Source organism: Stylophora pistillata, chromosome 10 (assembly GCF_964205215.1).
Source record: "Stylophora pistillata chromosome 10, jaStyPist1.2, whole genome shotgun sequence".
NCBI lineage: Eukaryota > Metazoa > Cnidaria > Anthozoa > Scleractinia > Pocilloporidae > Stylophora > Stylophora pistillata.
The window spans coordinates 30,109,669-30,129,491 of record NC_142528.1 but is presented as its reverse complement, the minus strand read 5'-3'; the positions used below and the strand labels follow the sequence as shown (position 1 = coordinate 30,129,491).

Here is a 19,823-nt window from a genome sequence, read left to right as displayed (position 1 = left end):
AAAATTACATCGAAAACAGGAATTAAACAGAAGTTGCTTTATTTGACAATAGATACCGGAATTATTCATTACTGTATTTTATCGCTTACAAAGGTCAGATGGCCCACAAGAGATAAAAATGGCTGCTGAACTGTGCACGTGAGGTTCTTAAGATTATCACGGCCATCTGAATAACAAGGAGTTCATCACACACAAGGACGTGGCACTGCATGTGAATTAACTGCAATATTAAGATAGTGTGTCAAAAGAGACATTCTAATTCACGTACAAAGTGCAAGTGTACTTTTACACGACACTATATCGTTTTCTGCGAGGAGCAAAATTTCCTTCCGCGCGAGGGCTATTTTATTTGTTTGCGCTAAATGAGAATAATAAATCAAAATTTAATCGAGAAGATAATTCAACGCATAGCCTCGTCCTCCACACAGTTTTACCGAAACGCTAACATGCTGTAATCATACGAATGACTGCTGTTGTATGTGTTCATAGCGTGTGCTTAGCTTCTGCTAGAGATGCTAAGCTGGGAAAGTCACGCCATCTCCTTTCGAGCACATCACGAAATCTGAGAGGATTGCGTGACGAGCAAGAATTACGCCTCCAAGATAGACTACATGCAGTTCCTCCTTTTCGGCGAAGTCCGTCGCGCAAGTCAAGAATCAGTGAAAATCAGTGAAAAAAAAAAAAAAATTATTTTAGCGCGCTGCGAAGAACTCATGGAGTGACGCTGATGCGCAGCGGGAGCTCGATGAGTGACTTGCTCGAGCGCTATAGGGGGGCTGTCACAGGGGGTGAGCATCGCGTGGAAACTATTTTTAGAACTTTCATACCGGAAAATATTTTCTTACATACCATCACGATCGGGATGGACGACAATTCACAAGAGTATCATGTCAATATTTATCACATGTGCTTACAGATGATGAATTGTAGCATGAACTATTCATCTTCAACAAATAAAAAAATCTTCTTATATAGATTGTAGTTCCGCTCGTTATTGAAAGGCCTGCCTTTACGTTAACTTAAAATAGCGGTTCAGCTTATTGGCTGTATCTAAGACACTGACAGGTCTAAGTAAAAAAAAATAGATATTATTAGTAGTTTGTATTCTGCGTCTGCTTCTTATATTTTACAACAACTGTGGGCAATATACTGCTTCCAAATTATTGCTGTCATATTTCCAGGGGTCTGATTCCATACGTTTAAGAAACTCAGAAGATTTGAAGATAGGTAGATGGATAGATAGATAGATAGATAGATAGATAGATAGTTTATTTGAAGCATTCGACCTCAGTAAAATAACCAAGAAATGAGCTATTTAATCGTATTGAAGGCTGCTTCTTCTCCAAAAAACTTTAAATTTCAAGGAGACATTCCCGTAATAGCGTTCCTTTCATCTATAACACAACCACAGCCATTTACGATATTTTGCGAAGATGTGGGTGAGACACTTCTGCACATATCATCCATTCGACTTACTTCAACCAGTGAAATTTCACTTATTTTTTCAATTTTCAGACATAACCTAGTTATCGCCTTTAAAAAATTGTAGGATGTCTTTTAATCATCTGCATTGTACATTTTTCACAGAGTGACTGTGTTCAAGAATGACACTTCGAGCAGCTTACCCCTCACGCATAGATCACAATAGTATAACAGACAATAGGACTTTCCGGCCAAATTATACGAATGCTACTGGTCTATTCTCTTAAAAATTTCTCTCTAGTTCACAGTGAAACAATATCAGTAAAATACCATCAAAGCGAAGTCCAATTGTTCTAAATACAACTTAAAGCCTTCCTCAATTTGTTTCTTGATATTTTCAATTATACCAGTAGATAAAAAGGGAGTCATTAACCATGCACCGTTTCTATTAAGCACTACTAACATGTGTAAAATTTTTGAAGAGAAGAGATACCCAGGGGTCAAACTTCAGCCTTCCTCGAGTTGTTACAATGTTTTTTTTCACTCAACCGGCTTTACCCTTCGTTGCGTAAGTGTCCTCAAAAAAGAGGGAAACAAAAACCTTTTAAATACAACTGTATCCCACCGGGTGGGGCCTACCAGTTACTCGTCTAACACTTAAAGAGTGCGTGGGAAAAATAAAAAATAGTTAATAATAACGTGATGACTCAAGGCATAGCAATGTTGAGAACAAGCGAATGGCATGTTAATCGTCGAGGAGGTTCGTTTGATTATGTCACCGGAAACAGGAAGGAAAATTAAGCTGTTTTGTTTAACGATTCAAACCACAAACGTTAATTGTTTTGTTTATCGGGTAGTAAAGAAAGATACCAGACAAACACAAAGACAGCAGACAAATTGTGCACGTGCACTTGTCAGGAATATGAATTTATCTGATAAAAGCGGTGCGAGCAAACAAAAGAAATCAAACTGTATGACAATCGCAATGCGACGACCCGGGTAGGAATATATTACACTATTGTTTGGTGTTAACCTACTGTCCGTGTGAGTAAAATCCGTCTGAAGACTTTATTCAACGCCTTACAATGTTATGTTTAGAGTTAAATGTGTTATCTTCCTAATTCATGGCAGGTGTTCACGCTTCATTATTTCAATGCATGCAAGCTCAGTATCAAAAGTACAAATGGAAAGAAAAACAACCATTTTTGTATGAGATATAAGAGAGCAATTTTTTAAGACTGAACAGTAAACTAAGTCGGACTATGAGCTTACGAAAATCGTCAAAATTACACGACAATGAAAAAACATCTTTCATTTGCCAACAAGCAAACGTAATAGGGGATTGAAAAGTACAATTCATGGTGTCTTCAATGGGTTATGTTAATAGCTCATGCAGTCCCTGTTGTGCCCTCTTCCCGCGAAGCAAACTCACGTGTACCCTGCGAGCAGAGCCTTTCTAACCCGTCCTCCAATCGAAAATCCTTTTCAATTGGAGGGTTAAAAAGAAGAAAAGAAGAAAAAAAGAAGAAAAGGCTCTGCTCGCAGGGTAACTCACGTGTTCTTGCACCAGTAAGGCAAATAAATGAACGCACTATTTTTAGAAAAGAATTGATGGGAAATTTTTAGTGTCTCTGCAAATAAAGTAGTGCAACGGTTTTCTTGTGATTGAAAGAATCTAGGATGCGAACTACTGTAGGCATGTCTGGGAATGAAAAATGGTGGTTATTTTAAAGTGAAAAACTAATACAATGAATATATGAGGTTCATATATCATATGTATCTACTGCGAGGATTGTGCATCATACGTGAAAAACTAATGATGGCTTTCGTTCAGCCGGATTGTGGAAACTTCGGTCTTTGATACAGACCTATCCTCGCACGGACGATAACTGAAATTGCACGAGCGAAATTCAAAGGGAAGCGACATTTAATGACAATTTCAGCTCAGATATACGGGTCTTAAGTATAAAACAGCTCCACCAGGCCACACCACCGGTGTGCAAACGCTAAAAAAACTCAAAAGCACCAAAAGAGGAACAAAGAAAAAAAAAATGTTGGACAAAACTTAACCGAAATAGATTCGGATATCCTGAAAAAAACGTCAGCCCAATCTTTTTCGCTATTTCTTGAAGTACATTCAACACTTAATAATCCTTGGAGAACATCTTTGACACGTTTGCTGTGTTAGCGATGTTTTACAAGTTGAAGACTGTTCCGTTGCCATTTGGAATTTTAATCCGCACGGCAAACGATTTACGATGAACAAAGATTAAGAGAAAGAGCAATTTTTATATGTGTTTTTCCGTAGATTTTTTATATTTTCGTTCCGTGATTGCTGTAGGAGAATGGCGCCATCCTCTCGAAAAATATGATGGAAAAATAAAATCAATCCCGACTGAGCCAAGCAGTTTTTTGTCTTTATTTTGATTTTCAATTTTCAGGCTGAATGTGTTCTTATATATAAGCTCCTTTTTTACCAAATTTCGGCCTCAAAATTTGGTTTGTTCCGCTTAGTCCACATGTTCTTGTATACGGGTTTTTACTGTAATTGAGTGTTTTGATGTCTCTGATTTTTCATTAAGCAGACAAAATACATTCAACGTCACCTCTTCAATCATATTCAAAGATGGGCGATACGATAGACTCTATTTTAAATTAATACCCTATTCCCAATACTATTGATCTCAAGTTACCTTGAAATGGTTGCAGGGCAGTGAAGTGGATGGAGAGTCACCGCGTGACGAATTAGTACACACCTTTTGAACCGTCTCCCTCGAAGAAATCTGAAAAGGAGAATCTGATAAAAGAAGAGGGCAACCTGTTAGATACATAAAATGAAAAATCTCTCTGTGGTTTCTCATGATCATTAAGGAATCCAGGTATTCCTTCTTAAAGTTTCTTCCAATAACAGAGTATAAGACTCAAAATAAGGGTCACAGAATACAGAGCCTGTGACTAGCACCCTTTTATTATCTAGGGTAGAGTCAGCTCACACATCTCATCAGAGGCTTCTCCCAGTTTCAGTGGCATGAGGTGGTAAGGTAAGGTAAAGGTGAACTTTATTTGATAAGTAGGTTGAGATTGTATGGCAGCCGAAGGGCTGATGTGGACCTACTATGCACAATCAAAATTTGACAAACACAAAAGATATTAACAAAAGAATAAAAGCTATGCACAGGGAGAAACAGTATAATGTAAAAAACTGAGATTTACATGAGCCTAATTGAAATAATAATATAATACCAGAAATAAAAATGCTAAAAGTATATAACATCATCTTTTATGCGGTGTTCAACGTCACTTCCTTGCTAAAAGAATACTCAGCAATGTCCCTTGTGTGTTTCTTTAATATCTGCTTATAGGAATTAAGATTTTCAGGCACTTTAACTAGTCTATTTAAAAAAATTCCAGATTACAGGCCCTCTGTACTGTAAAGTGTTTCTTCCAGTATCAGATTTAAACCTAATGATATTAAATTGATTAGGAAAGCGAGTTGACCCAGAAGTTGTCTTTTTAGAGAAAAGTTCTCGAACAGACTAGGAGTATTGTTGATTCTTTGTGGACAGAATGCCAGTCCATGATTACCATCCCCCCCCCCTTTCCATTATCCCTCAGCATTTGGTTTGGTCTCCTTGGTAGTTTGCCAGAACTCACAGTGGCGGATCCAGGGGGAGGGTCCAGGGGGTCCGGACCCCGCCTATCAGGCCTGACGCTTACAACTTTGAGACTGAAATTCTTACATCGACAGGATCGTATATCACTTTTTAACTGGCTGATTTTTTAATTAATGAATCCAAGTAAACGGTCAGCGGCCAAGGAATTGTAACCTGCAACCGCAACTGGTGGGAGGGGTGTGGGGGGTGTAGGGAAGAAGTAATTTGCCTCAAAGAGTCCAACAGTCCTTTCTGAACTAAAGTTTGGACCCCCCAATCAAAACTTCCTGGATCCGCCCCTGACTCATTAACTCTTTTTCATGTCAAAAACACAGCATAATGACCCTGCCAAGGTTTGAACCCTGACCTTTTGACCTATGGTCTCCCTACCATCCCACAGAACCATTAACATTTTAAAATTCATAGAAAGAGAAAATACCCCTTTCAGACAAAGATACTTCTTTGGGTACAGCCATATGATTTCTGTTTCCAGTATTTCAAAAAATGTCACTTTTAATTTTCAGGTATCAGTATTATGTTAGCATTCCTTAGCCATGAGTGGCTTGTAAGAAAATAGCAAGGCTGTTCATATATGGTACCCATTGTCAGGGATTTCATTAAGGGCCTGGGCACCAGGAAAATTGACTGGTTGTGAGGATGGTTTTGCCCACTTGGTTTGAAGATCTGGAGGAAAGTTTATCTTATAAAGAAGTTCAGTTCAAATAGTTTTCCCACCTGTGAAAACTGGATGCCCTCCTGCTGAAAACATTAGCGAAACCCCTGCATTGTGGCACAAGCTTGCTCACTTCATAATGCTGATCGGTTGAAATTGTTGTGTATGTTTGATAGACCAAAGCTTGAGAAGGCACAAAATACACTGATAGATGAGATCTTTTGAGCATGCAAACTTGATTTAGTGAGTCTTCCGCCAAAGATTGGCTGACCAAAGCTGCTGGACCACCCACTGGTTACAACTGAATTGGCAGAGTGCTTGATTGGTGTGCAAATGGTCAAGGACTTGAGCCTCAGACCAGGTTAACAATTGAAGTCTTAACTAAATGAGGAGTACTGTATGCTCTGCATTTACGATTACATCAGCACATGATATGACAAGACATTCTAGTCTTTTCAAATAGGTCTAATGTACTGTGAGCCCTAAATTTAGCAGGAAATCACAGATTTAGCGGGGAATGAAAAAGAAATCACATGATATTAAAAAATAATAACGGTTGGAAAAGTGTTGGGGAGATCAAAATGGGCTGACGGGCTGAACCGGAGGAACTATCATATGCTGACCTTCATTCTCATCCAACATAACAGCTATTGCACAGTATCATACAGTGCGTGTTTGTCTGTCAACTTTGAAATGACCATAATTAAGTATAAGTCAGACACTTCTCATACCTCTTGCACAGAGTGACTAAAGTGGGTTACACGTGTAGCGATAGCCTCATTAGAGGTTGCATTCGACATTCATTAAATATACAGTGAAGTCAGTTCAGTGTAAACTTGTGTTTAGTCTGTTCACAGGCAACCCAAGCTTCCTACTAAAAAAGCGGAAGTGACTCTTACATTGTTTTGCAACGTTTTATATTTATAAAGGTTTGTATGGGATGTTATGCTAAAATAAAGACGGACACTTTTAGTCTAAAGGGTGTTACGAAAACGAAGACCCTCGAAAACGAAGACCTAAGACCTAAGACCCGGTCTTCGCTTTCGTACTACGAAAACGAAGACCCTGCATCAGCCAAAAGAATTGCTTATTTTTTAACGAGAATTTTCCAGCAGAGAAAGCTTAACGACCGTCAGAATCTATTTTAGCTACGAAATACAGTAGAAATCGATTATTTTTTGACAGAACCCAAGAGTCATTTCTCCTGTACAGAAAGCTTTCTCTGTTATTCTGTCACGCAATGCTAAACATAAATCAAAGGCGGCTGGCGATGGAATTCTGCCTGCTGTTCCAGAAAGTTTACCCAAGGAAACCCTCGAGAATATCAACACCAAATTGGCTCGCATAGCGAAACAGAACAGACAAGACGGGCCGTATAATAATACGGGCAGTATAATAATGGGAAGAAACGGGTGAAGTGTAATGTATTATATTACTAAGCGTTGTTACTGTTTAATGTGCGTGTAACTTGTAATTTCAACGGTTTTCAGTTTACAGGGTCTTCGTTTTCGCAGTACGAAAACGAAGACCGGGTCTTAGGTCTTAGGTCTTCGTTTTCGAGGGTCTTCGTTTTCGTAACGACCCCACTTCTAAAATGAGTTTCCTGCCTTGTCTTTATTTTAGCAGTTGAAAACCAAAATAGCGCTAACTCGCCGAAAACGCTTCAAAATGGCCTGAGACGCTGGTAATCACCAAAGAAAACAACAAGGCAATAAGGTAAGTCCATTTTATTTCAAAACACGACATTTTTTTCTCTCTTTTAAGGCAAACCGATAGCATCCCATATAAACCTTTTATGTATATAAAACGTTGCGCAACACCGTAAGAGTCACGTAAGCTTGGGCTGCCTGTGGTCTGTTAACCCAAAAGCGCTTGGTCCAATGGCCGGAAACTGACCGAATGCAGAAATTAATCTGAGTGAAAAAGGAAGGCTAGTATGTGCATTTTCCGATTGACTAACTAAAGACTTACCGTTCATCAGAACACACGTCGCGCAGATTTTCAAAAATGGCTGCCAGGGAGATCTCCTCATTAAGAAACCGCTGAATGACAGAGCGTGGACCTTGAAACTCGTGTGCAGGACCACTCAGATGTTTCATCGCCATAACAAGGCGGTCATGTATAAATTGCTGCAGATCAAACTTTACCAAAAAACGCGTTATACGCATACACACTTAAGATTCCTCTCCAGCGGGCCCGTGGTTCATCGAATGGTTGCTCGCTCAGTGCTCCTATGATAGCAGACGGAATAGTTTCGCAACTGTCTCTTCGCCATTACTTCGAAAGAGGAAAGGTGAAATAGAAATACTAAAAAACACAGTCACTTAAGATTGTCATGGGTCTTTTAGTATCAAGATGTAAATGAAAGAACCATTGATGTCAGAAATGAGGAGTGACGTAGACACGTACTTTGGAACCCGTGGCGAAACTTCAAGAGACATTTGCTTGGGGAGCGTGGGACGACAGACAAAGTTTCGTTAATGAGTGTCGTAAAACCACAAAACAGAGCAAAACAAAAACCGAGGATTAAAAAAAAATAATAAAATGTAACATTATGAATAAATCCGAACAGAGGTGGATTTTTGGGAGCCAATGATAACGCGATACAGACCCAGATGACCAGGTCACAATCAATTTTTACCTTTCAACCCCGAAGTGATTAACAAGTAACTTCTCCCTATAATATCAATACATCATCTAGCAAACAGGTAATGAGAATACTCAAACCTATCTGGTAGTTGTTACTCTTGATCTCACTAAAAATTCTCATTACTTATATATAAGGAAATGTGTAGCAGCTTGAGGAGAGAACTGATAGTCAGATCTTGGGTGTTAGAGGGCAAGTGTTGCATCTGATTAGCAGTGAGGGCCTGAGGGGGACATGATCATGAGTATTTAGAGCAGTGAAATAAAATCAGTGCCATCATGGAGAAAACGTTTACCAATCTCCAGAAAATTTTTCTATTTACGGTTTTCAAGAAGAGGAATTATCTTATCACCCTTAAATCCTAACGTTGCTGGGCGTATTCCAACAAGTACGATAACAATAATTGCAACATTAAAAAAAACTTTTATTTCAAAAAATTCTCTGCTACGTGGTTGCCTAAGAAATCGTTAAATAATATGAATACAACTGATAGCCATTTTGAATATTTGAACCAATAACAGCAGACCTAATTCCCTTTGCTAATTCCAGGCTCTCGCAGTTTTTTTTGTTTTTTTTGTTTTGTTTAAAACGTCATCGGAAACTAGCGAAAGAGTAGGTGATTTTAATCACCTACTCTTTCGCTAGTTGCCGATGACCGAGAGACTGAAAGAGGCTGGAACTAACTCTTATAAAAAGCCAAGTTCAAAACATTTGAAGAATCTCAAAGCCATACAACGGCAAATAAAAACAAAGTGGAGCATTTTGGCGCTCTGAAAGGCCTCGACACACTGGGCGACGAGCGGTGGCAGCTACCCGTCGTAGGAAAAAGTCGTAGCAACAATAAACCCCGTGTGGCATGGAAAATGTTTGAGAAACTCTGAATCCCTCGAAATAATTTTGTCCCTGCAACAAGTAGGACCAATTCAGACAACTCTTGATTGCGTGTGACTACCGCAGGGATTAATTACTAGGGCACAGCGAACTGCTTAGGAAGCAGTTTGCGGGTTGTCGAAGAAACAAGTCACAACGACTAGTCGTCTGTGCGTGCTGGCCTTGGTTCCAGAACAAAGCTTCGTAGACTTAAAAATTATTTTTCAGAATGAGGAAATTTTTAAGCGGGAACTATGTACATGCAACTTGCGAGAACAGATGGCCCTTTGTCCTTTTTTGTGGATTAAAAAGCCAAAAAAAGTGTCTGCATTTTGGGATTAGGAGCTGCCGGATCCACAGTCCAGAAAAAACACCGTGGACATGAATTTTCCCAACACCAACAACTGCTAAACATCATCAGTTTCATAAAAATTAATCGGGTTTTGTATCAATTGGTCAGCCAAAAGTGCCAAGATTGCCTTTATTCATTTGATCTGAGCATGAACAGATCTGAGTTCCCAAAGGTTCAAGGCGATCACAGATTCGCCGAGCCCGAGGCAGAGGGTGGAAATCTCAAGCAGGTGTACTTAGCCTCGTAATATCACCATAAGCTCGCCTTATGTTTACCGACAACTTGTGTCCTTCGGCAGCTCTCATCGATTCAAGGTCTTTCTTCTGAGCTATCTTTATTCTACTCTTTGATTTATATCCACTGCAGGTCAGAAAACAAGGCTGGCAGAAATAAAAATAGTCCATATAACCAAAACGCCGCGAATACCGGCATCATGAGTTCGCCTTTATCTGCCACGGTTAAAAACGTGATTGCTATTGTGATCCAAATCCACGCGAAACCTTGGGTGTTGGTGCTTAGAAGAGGACTTGAGAATTTAAGTTGATAAAGAAGAGCTGCCTGGCTTGCTAAACGAAGAACAGCCTGAAATGGAAAAAACAAACTAACTTTTAAACAAAAAAAGAGACGGTAACAAAGTTCATCAGACTGGCACTACACTTGCGTAGTAGAATAGATTTCCAGACAAAAGCACATATCATTAACACGCAATTCTCCTCATGCAATTTGGAATAAACCAACACTTATAAATTTTTTGCACAAGTTCACTGGTCTTTAAAAGAATATGTGTGCTTATCTATTCCAAATTGTACTTGAAATCATTTGATCACCCAACAAGTGCTGTAGAAAACTGAGAATGCCAAAATGCTATCAAGTTAAGAAGACTCACCACAATGAACACACAGAAGATCACATTCACCATTCCTCTCTGTAACACCTCCTGTTCCAGAGCAGGAAACTCACCAAACAACAAGGCAATAAATGGCAGACATACAACGCAACTGAAATTTAACAAATAAAGTAGCTCTGGACTTGACGCCTGCAATAGATCAGAAATGACAAACACTAAGCACATTTACTAAGTAAACAATGAACACATTCCAGGGGAAAGTGTAAGGATTAAGGCTATCGAGATTCCATGGAAGACGTATTGCATAGTTATAAAAATCTACACATAAGACATAATTTTTTTTTTTTTGGATAACTAATCCTTTAAACACAAATTTACAAAGTTTATTAATTTATTTTTGATCCAACAAACCACGCTTGAACTAATGAACTACATTGCAGACATGTTCAACTGCAAATACCCTTTTGTATGCACCATAAAAAAAGTGTCAAAGACCTGCATTTTTACTGTCAGTGACATAGATACATACCTTGGGTAGAAACCGTTTTGCATGCACAGTAAAAAATGCCAAGGAAGCACTCATCATTAAAGCAAACACTCCATCCCTAAATGACACTTTGTATTCAGCTGGTGAATCTTCGAGTGAGCAGAAGAGAACCACGAGAAGAGAACATAAAATAACCACAAATATAAGAATCCTGTCACTATAACACTGACGACTGGTCTGCCATGATGCTAGTAGAACCATTGCTGGTGTTAGGGCAAGAGATAGCTGAGACAGATAAATGCACAAAATTGGTTATAACGCAACAATTGATTGAATGTCAATCCATATCACAATAAATCAAACAATTTCACTTCCATAGGCAGGGCTTGACACTAACTTTTCAACCTACTAGCCAAGTGGCTAGTGACATCTTAGATGTTATGACAATTTCAGTTTGTTTACTAGCCAAACTCGCCAGTGGAAATGGAAAACCACCAGCCAAAACTGAATTTCTACTAGTATGTGGCTAGTTGGCTACCTTTAGTATTGAGCCCTGATGGGCAGGTAGGTTAGGTTAAGTCTGAAGGTGTAGTCTGATCGTCCGGGTGAGTGCAGTCCTGAGAAGGACTGTTGTCGGTGGCAGTGACTGACGTTTCGACAACCTGTGCGGAAGTCATCATCAGAGTCAAGTGAGTGATTGTTGTCAGTAGAAGTCCTTCTCAGGACAACAGTCCTTCTCAGGACTGCACTCACCCGGACGATCAGACTACACCTTCACATGTTACCCCCGGGTTCAAACCATTTACTGCATTAGGTTAAGTCTGTAATCAATTCAAGTGACCCATTCAGCCACAGCTTCTCCCAGGTTCTATGGAGTGAAGCAACTAAGAGTTTTGCTAATTCCACCTGGATGAGATGCCAGTTCATTGCAAGGTTACCCCAAGGATTTAATCAGGCTTCCCAAACAATTTGCCAGTATCTAATAGGCCAACTTAGGTACTTAGTTGCCAAGCCTCTGATTTGGAATGAGGCTGAAGATGACTTTAACATGTCAGAGACCAGTATCTCATCAGCATGATAACAAAGAAATTTACATTTGAAAAGCAGCATAACTGTATCATAAAAGGTCTCCCTTAGCCTCACTCCTGTTCAAAGGCTTGACAATCAAGCACACAAAAATAAAATGGACAAATACACTTCTGGGTGGAGAGAGAGTGGAAAGAAGCTCTGTGAAAGTAAAGTGTTCAGCCTCAGCTGCTATAGATTTCCTTGTTAATTGGTTACGAGAATTTGGTGTTCAATCAAGGTAACTTCTACCTGATAAGTTTGAGTATTCTCATTACCTGTTTGCTGGATAGAGTATGGATATTGTAGGGAGAAGTTACATGCTAATCACTTCTAGGAGCTAGAGTTAATCAAACAATATGAAGATCATCTCTTCTGGAAAGAGAACAATTTTCTAAGAGTGAAGCTGAAGGAAAACAATGAGTTTGATATATTCTTTGGGAGGTATGATTACGATTTTCCTCGATTTTATAGGGGGTGTTTGTGGTCATTAGTGACATTTTAAAAATGTAGGAGATGACGTGACCTCACTGCAGGTTGAAAGCTCGGAGTTCAAGACCAGGATGAGTTATTGTGTTTTGTTCTTAGCAGCTAGAGGGGGAGAATTAATGATCAGATCTTGGAAGAATTGGTACAGGTGCATACCATATATGCTGCAGAACCTCCAGATACTTTGAAGTTTGATGAATTAAAATCTACTGAAAAGGCAGTCACGGTAACTACATGTAAAGAGAGCATGGGGAAAAAATGTCTTGCCTGGCTCCTGAAACTGAAAATACACCATACAAAAAACCTGTGAGTTTTGAGACAGTATGAAACATACATATTGAACTGAAAAGTCATGGTAAATACAGGTAAACATGTACAAACTCAAGTCACAACTGGTTCAGTTAGAGAAATAATTGTTTCTTAGATGCGTATAATTTATATAAATGAATGATGTAATGTTTATGTTGTAGATTTTTAATACTTGTACAGTTTTAGGTTAATTATTGCTGTAATGCACTTTTGATCACCTGGTATGTTAAAAGGTGCACTATAAATCAATAAATTATTATTATTATTATTATTATTATTATTATTGTGTGTGAAGGTGCAAATAATTTTTATACCATTCAGAAAGCAAAGAGAAGCAAAAGACCTGTGTAATCTCAGATATTCTGTATTACTTTCAACACTCAATTAGTCTTTCCCCTCCCCCTGAGCACACTGTTTTCATCACCAACAAATTTTACGTGACACAATATTATTCTTTCAAACAATTCTGCACTTTATGCAGCCAAGTTGATTTTCAAATGCTAAGTGAGAATTAAAATTTAAAAACCGCTGCCTACAATCGTTCTTTCGATGAAAACCTCGCCTATGTAAATATTTACCCAAACCAACTGTTCTCTGCCTTAACTTTCGCTCAATACTGTACCTACCTTCGAATTCGCTTTCTTCCCCAGAACCTGAAGAATAGAGCAATCGAACAACTTTCTAACCAGAAGAAAAATATTGACGCATGGCTGCTTTCGAAAAGCTTAAAATGAAAGATCTTCTCCACGATTAGGGTAACAGTAAATAACACTGTTGATAAAAACGTGTAAATATAGCTGTGGTCTCTTAGAGTCTTTTTCTTCACAGAGTGTTCGTCGCTATCGTCAGCTCTTGTGTGAACGGTGAAACCACTCCACAACGAGGGAAAATTGTCGATACCTTTATGATTGCTGTGAGAGTTACGATTTGCATGTTCAGGCGTTCTACTTATGATTTCAGAGACATCTTCTCCCGATGATAAAGTTCTTGTTCGAAAAGATTCCATTCTCTAAATCTTTAAGAAATCGAAATGATACATTTCATGCAACATAACGGGTGAGAAATGGCGAAATGGATTATGCATTTAGATGGTCACGTGCCACCACCAGACAACGAGGAAGCTAAGAGAGGATCAAAACAGGGAACCACCAGGGGAACCCTTAGATATATTCTAAATTCAACTTGTTTTGGAATGCTGGAATGAAGTGACGAAAACAGCCGAAAGAAAAAATTGGACTTATTGAACTTCCCTCAAATCTAATTCTTCTCTCTCCTTGCGGTTTTCTGTTCTTACTTCCTGCTGCTGTACGAAATATTTCCAAACAGTACCCCTGATGTCATTAAAGAAAATTTATCAGGGAGGGGCTGGGAACGGAACAGTGGTGTTCGATCAAAGATGGCGCTCTCAGATTGAGTACCTTCCTTGTCGATATTGACGATCGTTTAGCCATGGCAAGTCTCAAGAACCGGAAGGCCACTCCCGATGATCTTGAAGCAGAAGCAGAAAAGGCTTTTCAGCGAGCCGCTGCTCAGCAAAATCGAACTGAAGACGATGAGTTCGACCTAGAATTTGAAAGTGTTTTCCAAAATTTTCCGCCAAACAGAGCTGATGCAAAGTCAGACGGTGCCATTAAGGAGTCGACCGTCAAACAAGAGGTGTCTAACGGTCCTTCTCAGCTTCCAGTGAAGACAGAAGGTCTGCCTAGTAGTTTGCCTTCAAGTCAAGGGTAAGAGGGAATATTATTCAGCGCGAACTTATCAAGATCAGATACAGTTACCAATATGTGTTTGTTTGTTTTTTTTGAAGACTTTTGTCAAGGGTCAGTTCATGTATATTTTACTCGCGATGTTGAAGTGTCTGTAAACCGATGGGTGTAAACCAGTCTTAAATGAATCGTGTTGTGTTTGAAATCGCTCCATGTGTCATCTATGAGCCCACAATCTAATTTTTTTTGGAGATAGTACAGATTCACTCCAGAACAGCGTGAAATAAAAAAATGCCCCAGTCTTCTGAGACATTTTATCGGTCTTAGTGTTGATCTTGCGTCACGAATCGAACATTTCATATATGAATAATTATTTGCACAGCATACAGGACATTATGATTCAACTTCTGTTTGTATAAGTGTAAGTACCAAACTTCAAAACCACTGACAACTTGAATTTGAATGTGCTTTTTTTTTTTTTTTTTTACCTCTATTAATTTATATATACTTATATTATTTCAAAGGATCCGTGGCCTAGGGTGTACATCTTAATTAATTTAGCCAAGTTTGTCTCGTGCACTGCATTTTAATCTTCTTCATTGAAAGTGGTATTTGAATGAGCAATAATAAAGAATTCTTCTCAGTAGTCTCCCTTGCAGCCCTTTCTGATGTCGTCACGCAAGCGAAAACTCCCCCACCAACAGCTGCTCACATTCGAACAACATTCCTTTCCGGAAATTGGCCAATCAGCATTTACTTACCATATTCTGGAAAGCGTTCGCGCCTCGATAATTAAACCAATCACAGAGTTCGTATTATCCGAGAGTTGAAACTGACAAAATGAAGATGCTGTCGACTTAGTGCGAGATACTTCTGGTATTGAGAGCTTGACACATCAGAGAGAAGCCATAACAGTCATTATAGAAGAGAGAAGAGATGTTTTTATAAATTTGCCCACAGGATTTGGGCAAACAAAACAGCGATCATTATCTGATATTTTCTTCGGAGTTTCGATGACATCAGATGCCATCTTTAGAAACTAACGCTAACGCACTTCCTGTGAATTTGCGGGAATAAATATATCGTGTGTTCATGGGTTGTTTGTCAGGCAATAACTTTATTTTGATTGGATAACACATTACAATGGGAAAGGAATGTTGTTTGAATGTGAGCAGCCATTGGTGGGGAGTTTTCACTTGCGTGACGACGCTGGAAAGGGCTGCAAGGGAGACTAGCTTCTCGGTGGAAGAAAAAATTTTTATGTATTCATAACGGGTGTATGCAGGATTTTCTAATCACAGAGTCCAAGATCGGTCACGTGACATGTCCCAATGATTTATTGTCAATTATCTCTTTTTCTTTGGCAAGAGGGAATTCATATGAATAATAGAATGTCCATCCTCAAGATAGAGCTCTTGCCTTTCTACCCCTTTGTTAAGCCTGACTTAACATTTTTTATTTTTTCCAGATCAAGTGTATCGGAATTGAACAGGTACTCTCCTCGCAAAGAAACTACTAATGATTCTGAAAAGGAATCTGGGTCAATCAGTCCTACCTCAGACCAAATGCGACCTGGTAAACGAAGACGGAGATCAGACAAAGATAACATTCCGCCAGGAATTCGGAAGCTGCCTTCACCTCCAACAACACTGGAACAGGCCCAGATGGAGTGGGACTTAGTGGAGACTGTTCAGCCAGGTATAGTACTCTGTTTGTATAATGTAATTGAAAGCAATGGGCCAGTAATTTTTAGAAAAAGTTAAGCGTAGGCTGAAGTGATATAAGCATGTATGGACCTCAAGAATTTGTTAACCTTGGTTTGTAAGAGGGTAGTTTCAAGCTGATAACAATTCTTTTTTCAGTTTTAGCACTTGTAGTCTTTTGTTCACAAAACTGAGCATTAAAAGGGAACCGAAGCCTAAAAATGAAGTATTTTTAAATTGCAGCTTATAGTTCAAATAGCAATGTTTGAGGGTCTTTTTCAGTCTTTGGGCCCAACTTCCCCTCGGAAAAATAGTTTAAAGTGGTATTTTGGCCTCGTAGTAAGGCGGCTCAGAAAAGCGATGTCAGCGGTCATTTTAGCTTGCTCTTACGTCACTGGTGGGGAAGAAAGATAATAAACCCGTACTCTTCCTACAGAAATTTTGGTTTGGTTATGGAGTTATGGAAGTTCTGTGACTTGTAATGGGGATTAACTACAAAAATGAAATAGTAACAGTTGTTTTTCTTAAGTTGGTTCCCCACCACTGATGTCATAAAGGACCGCTGCTGACCTATTTTGAGCCGATGGTCTTACAGCCCTAAAAGTGGGAAAAAGGCAACTTCAAATCGAATTTTCTTGTAAAAATCAAGAAGTGAACGGAAATGAATATCGACACTTTATCTTACTCCTCTAAAGCTAACTAGAAATGAATGCAAACAATATACCAATTTTAGACTTCAGTTCCCCTTTAAACAAATTTTTGGTTTAACTGAATATGGTTCATAATGAAGTTTCACTTAAGGTCATCTGTAAATTTACATATTCACCCTTGACTGTTGGTTTGCATTAGTCCCACATTGAATTGCTGTCAAATTAATGTTTTTGCTGAAAAAAACAGGGTTTTTTATACATTTATTTATGACATGAAAGGATTTGAAACTCAGACAGGAAACACTTATGGGTCCTTGTGGTTAACTTGTTGGTCATTTAGGCCAACTAGCATTATGAAAAAGTTTGCTAAATACGGATAACAATTATTGAATTTATGAAGTGTTCATAATAAACTCTGGAACCTTTTCTCATAATCACTCACTGTGTAACATACCTACATGTGTTTTACATGTCTCCCCTTCAAAGTCTGTTTAGTTGATTTTAGAAGATCTGGAAGATTTACCACTTAGAACACTTTTTCCACCAGGGTTTAGTCCAATGAAATTCTCTTAATTGATCTTTTAAAAGGAAATGGTCAGGCTGGTAGCCGTTCACCGCTTGTCACATTCCAGGATGCTATACATCACTTTCAAACAGCTAGTTACCTTGAACAGCATATGTCGCACATCAAACCAACAGTCAAACATCGTGGAATGGCAGCTGTGACTCATAGACTATTTGGTCCACCAAAAATGAACAACAGCCTTCACTCGGAGCGGAATCTCATTTTTGCTCTTGCTTTGTGTATGTTCAAAAATGATGAGACCATGCATACTCAAGTGTTACAGACTATCTATAAAAAATTAACAGGCACCAAGCTTGACTGTCCTCGCTATGGAAACCATTGGGAGCTGATTGGTTTTCAAGGTGTGATTGAAATTCTATGGATACATGCAAATAAATGAACCCTCTATACCCTAACATCAGCTAGCAAGTTTTCCATACTGAAAGTGACTGACATCTAATTACTCCTTGTAATATCAGGGCTCAACACCAACGGTAGCCCACTAGCCACAGATTAGTAGAAATTCAGTCTTGGCTAGTGGTTTTCAATTTCCACTATTCAGTTTGGCTGGTAAACAGACTGAAATTGTCGTAACATCGAAAAACATCTTAAGATGTCACTAGCCACTTGGCTAGTAAGTTGAAAAGTTAGTGTCGAGCCCTGAATATCACTCCGGAATCAAACATTAAGGTCTCGAGAATAAAGGAAATGATCACCAACTAGAGAATCTCTTGATTGTTGAGCAAATTCTCCTTGTCAGCATCTTAGAAATTGTATAGAGAACAGTTTGGAGAATATGCATACTGATGTTAGGGTGTAAAGGGTTATGTACAGCAGTTGTGCTGCGTTTTGAACTATTTTGCAGACCACTGAATTATTGCAGTAACGTTTTACTTCACTGTCATATTTTATAGGTCTTGATCCTGCAACAGATCTCAGAGGTTGTGGTTTTCTAGGCTTATTGACAACGCTGTATTTGGTGACTGAGCAGCGTACGCATGCGCTGGCTTTGGATATCTATAAGCTCTCCCAACACGAAACACAGAACTTTCCATTTTCCATCATGTCCATAAACATCACCAGGATTGCTCTTCAAACTCTAAGAGAGGAGAAGTTAAATAAGTATGCACCTCCCGCTTCCAGTATTGCGTTTTTGTATACTGCAAATTGCGTTACGTACGTTGCGTTATATACGTTGCTAGCTTTTGACTGACAACAATGTACGTTGCTATTAGCCGTGTGAGCTAGGAGATTTTGGTTTTGTGCGAGTTTGACAAATTGCGTTTCGGTGAAGACAAGTGTAATTTTCAAACAATCAAGGCGATTAAGTTCGTCAGCTCGACAAAGCAAGCTCAAATGCCTCTATCTTGAATCTTTATCTGGGCAGCAGAGGGGCGTCCTTTTACGTTTTATCATCTGTAAGAGACACGCGCCATTGCTGTGCCACTTTTAAATGACTCCACCTTTTTCTTTACAGGGAATGCAACCGCCGCCGTCAGGTTCTGAACGTTTTTGTCGAATTCTACGCTGCCATTTTCATCCATGTCTACCAGGTTTGGAAACATCAACACAAGACTATCAGTGAGTCAGGGTTTGTACTCAGGGAAGCAGAGAAACTCGCCAAAAAGCGACCTCGTGAACTGCATAGAAACCTGGAACGAGCGCTAGCGGATCGTCAGGGTTTGGTCAAAGTCGACGAGGACAACGTTTCTCCGAAGGCGAAACAGTCCGACATACTTGATAAGTTCGCTGGGGTATGTGATCTACAGGTGGATGAAGAGGAGGAAGTTCATCTAGTGTAGTGTTTGAGCAGCCAATGAGAAGTGAGAGAAAAGCGGGAAATCGCGAATGGCCGAGACGCGATTGGTCGAGGGAATGTCAGTGCGCAGTGAAACAAAACAAATAGAAATCTTGGATTTCTTTCGACACTCAACTGTGCACTGCTCGAGGAGCTTTTCTTGACGAAGGTTTCGAATTTAGCATTCTCATCTGGTCGTGGGACTCCAAACGAGTAATGTTAGTCCTCTACTGAACGTTCAAGTTCCAACAAGAGAATTGTAGTATTTATTTAAACTAAGAAGTGCTACTTGAATAGGTTCAACATGTATAGAAATCAGTCGAGTATTATTAAAGTGACCCTACAGAAGGAACTCTACTCTTCCATTTTGTGTTTGTATATGTTTGCTTTTGATTTTTGTTGGTTTTTGTGTTTCTTTTTTTGGGGGTTCTTCTGTTTTGCTTTATATATTTTTGTGTCAGGCAGTTTTGTCAAAGTGGGGAGCTGTTCAAAGATTGATAACTCCGACACTTTTCTTCCCCAATTCCCTCAGCCCTCTGCTTTGAATCACATATCACACACAATTGGAGATTATCCTTTGCATTTTT

The 19,823-nt window shown here is 39.1% G+C and overlaps 3 protein-coding genes and 1 long non-coding RNA gene across 9 annotated transcripts in view; 2 read left to right on the top strand and 2 right to left on the bottom strand.

Annotated features, from left to right (window-relative positions):
- The window catches only part of LOC111325482 (uncharacterized), a 43,222-nt gene extending 35,460 nt beyond the window's left edge, over window positions 1-7,762 (bottom strand). For 3 of the 4 annotated variants that reach the window (XR_015992109.1, XM_088734650.1, XM_022929300.2), the window contains exons 1-2: window positions 5,811-5,931; window positions 4,116-4,219 (exon numbers count right to left, since the gene is read on the bottom strand). Coding sequence is in view for 3 of the 4 variants with exons in the window: in XM_088734650.1 (XP_088590776.1) it covers window positions 4,116-4,219; window positions 5,811-5,844 (138 nt within the window). In the remaining variant the exon portion in view is untranslated. Of the gene's footprint in view, window positions 1-4,115; window positions 4,220-5,810; window positions 5,932-7,719 lie in introns of those variants that run through there. The other variant, XM_022929298.2, reaches the window with a different exon arrangement.
- LOC148722639 (uncharacterized) lies at window positions 2,291-13,085 on the top strand. Of its 3 annotated transcripts, XR_015992111.1 has the most exons (6): window positions 2,379-2,466; window positions 4,132-4,463; window positions 5,600-6,109; window positions 7,372-7,464; window positions 7,730-11,524; window positions 11,766-13,085. It is a non-coding gene; the product is annotated as an uncharacterized LOC148722639 (long non-coding RNA). The 3 variants fall into 3 exon arrangements; XR_015992112.1 differs by having other exon boundaries at window positions 2,291-2,466; window positions 4,132-6,677; XR_015992110.1 differs by having other exon boundaries at window positions 2,295-2,466; window positions 4,132-6,109.
- Window positions 8,799-13,920, bottom strand: LOC111325443 (uncharacterized). The gene is made up of 5 exons (XM_022929251.2): window positions 13,441-13,920; window positions 12,662-12,785; window positions 10,994-11,236; window positions 10,504-10,653; window positions 8,799-10,199 (listed from the first exon to the last, which is right to left on the bottom strand). Exons 1-5 carry the CDS (start codon window positions 13,818-13,820, stop codon window positions 9,969-9,971), a joined length of 1,128 nt encoding a protein of 375 aa, XP_022784986.1. The 5' UTR covers window positions 13,821-13,920; the 3' UTR covers window positions 8,799-9,968.
- A 265-nt stretch (window positions 13,921-14,185) lies between these two features.
- LOC111325442 (ELMO domain-containing protein 3) lies at window positions 14,186-19,588 on the top strand. The gene is made up of 5 exons (XM_022929250.2): window positions 14,186-14,541; window positions 15,989-16,218; window positions 17,462-17,800; window positions 18,353-18,560; window positions 18,916-19,588. The coding sequence occupies exons 1-5, from the start codon at window positions 14,264-14,266 to the stop codon at window positions 19,238-19,240; spliced, it is 1,380 nt and encodes a 459-aa protein (XP_022784985.1). The 5' UTR covers window positions 14,186-14,263; the 3' UTR covers window positions 19,241-19,588.
- Window positions 19,589-19,823: the final 235 nt, after the last annotated feature.

Bases quoted from the DNA above. Each gene is read 5' to 3' on its own strand.
- LOC111325442 (XM_022929250.2), top strand. From the start codon at position 14,264: ATGGCAAGTCTCAAGAACCGGAAGGCCACTCCCGATGATCTTGAAGCA. The intron at 14,542-15,988 runs GTAAGAGGGAAT...TATTTTTTCCAG, and splicing joins AGTTTGCCTTCAAGTCAAGG to ATCAAGTGTATCGGAATTGA. The intron at 17,801-18,352 runs GTGTGATTGAAA...CATATTTTATAG, and splicing joins GGAGCTGATTGGTTTTCAAG to GTCTTGATCCTGCAACAGAT.
- LOC111325443 (XM_022929251.2), bottom strand. From the start codon at position 13,820: ATGGAATCTTTTCGAACAAGAACTTTATCATCGGGAGAAGATGTCTCT. The intron at 12,786-13,440 runs GTAGGTACAGTA...GTGTATTTTCAG, and splicing joins GGAAGAAAGCGAATTCGAAG to TTTCAGGAGCCAGGCAAGAC. The intron at 10,200-10,503 runs GTGAGTCTTCTT...TTTCCATTTCAG, and splicing joins TCTTCTGTGTGTTCATTGTG to GCTGTTCTTCGTTTAGCAAG.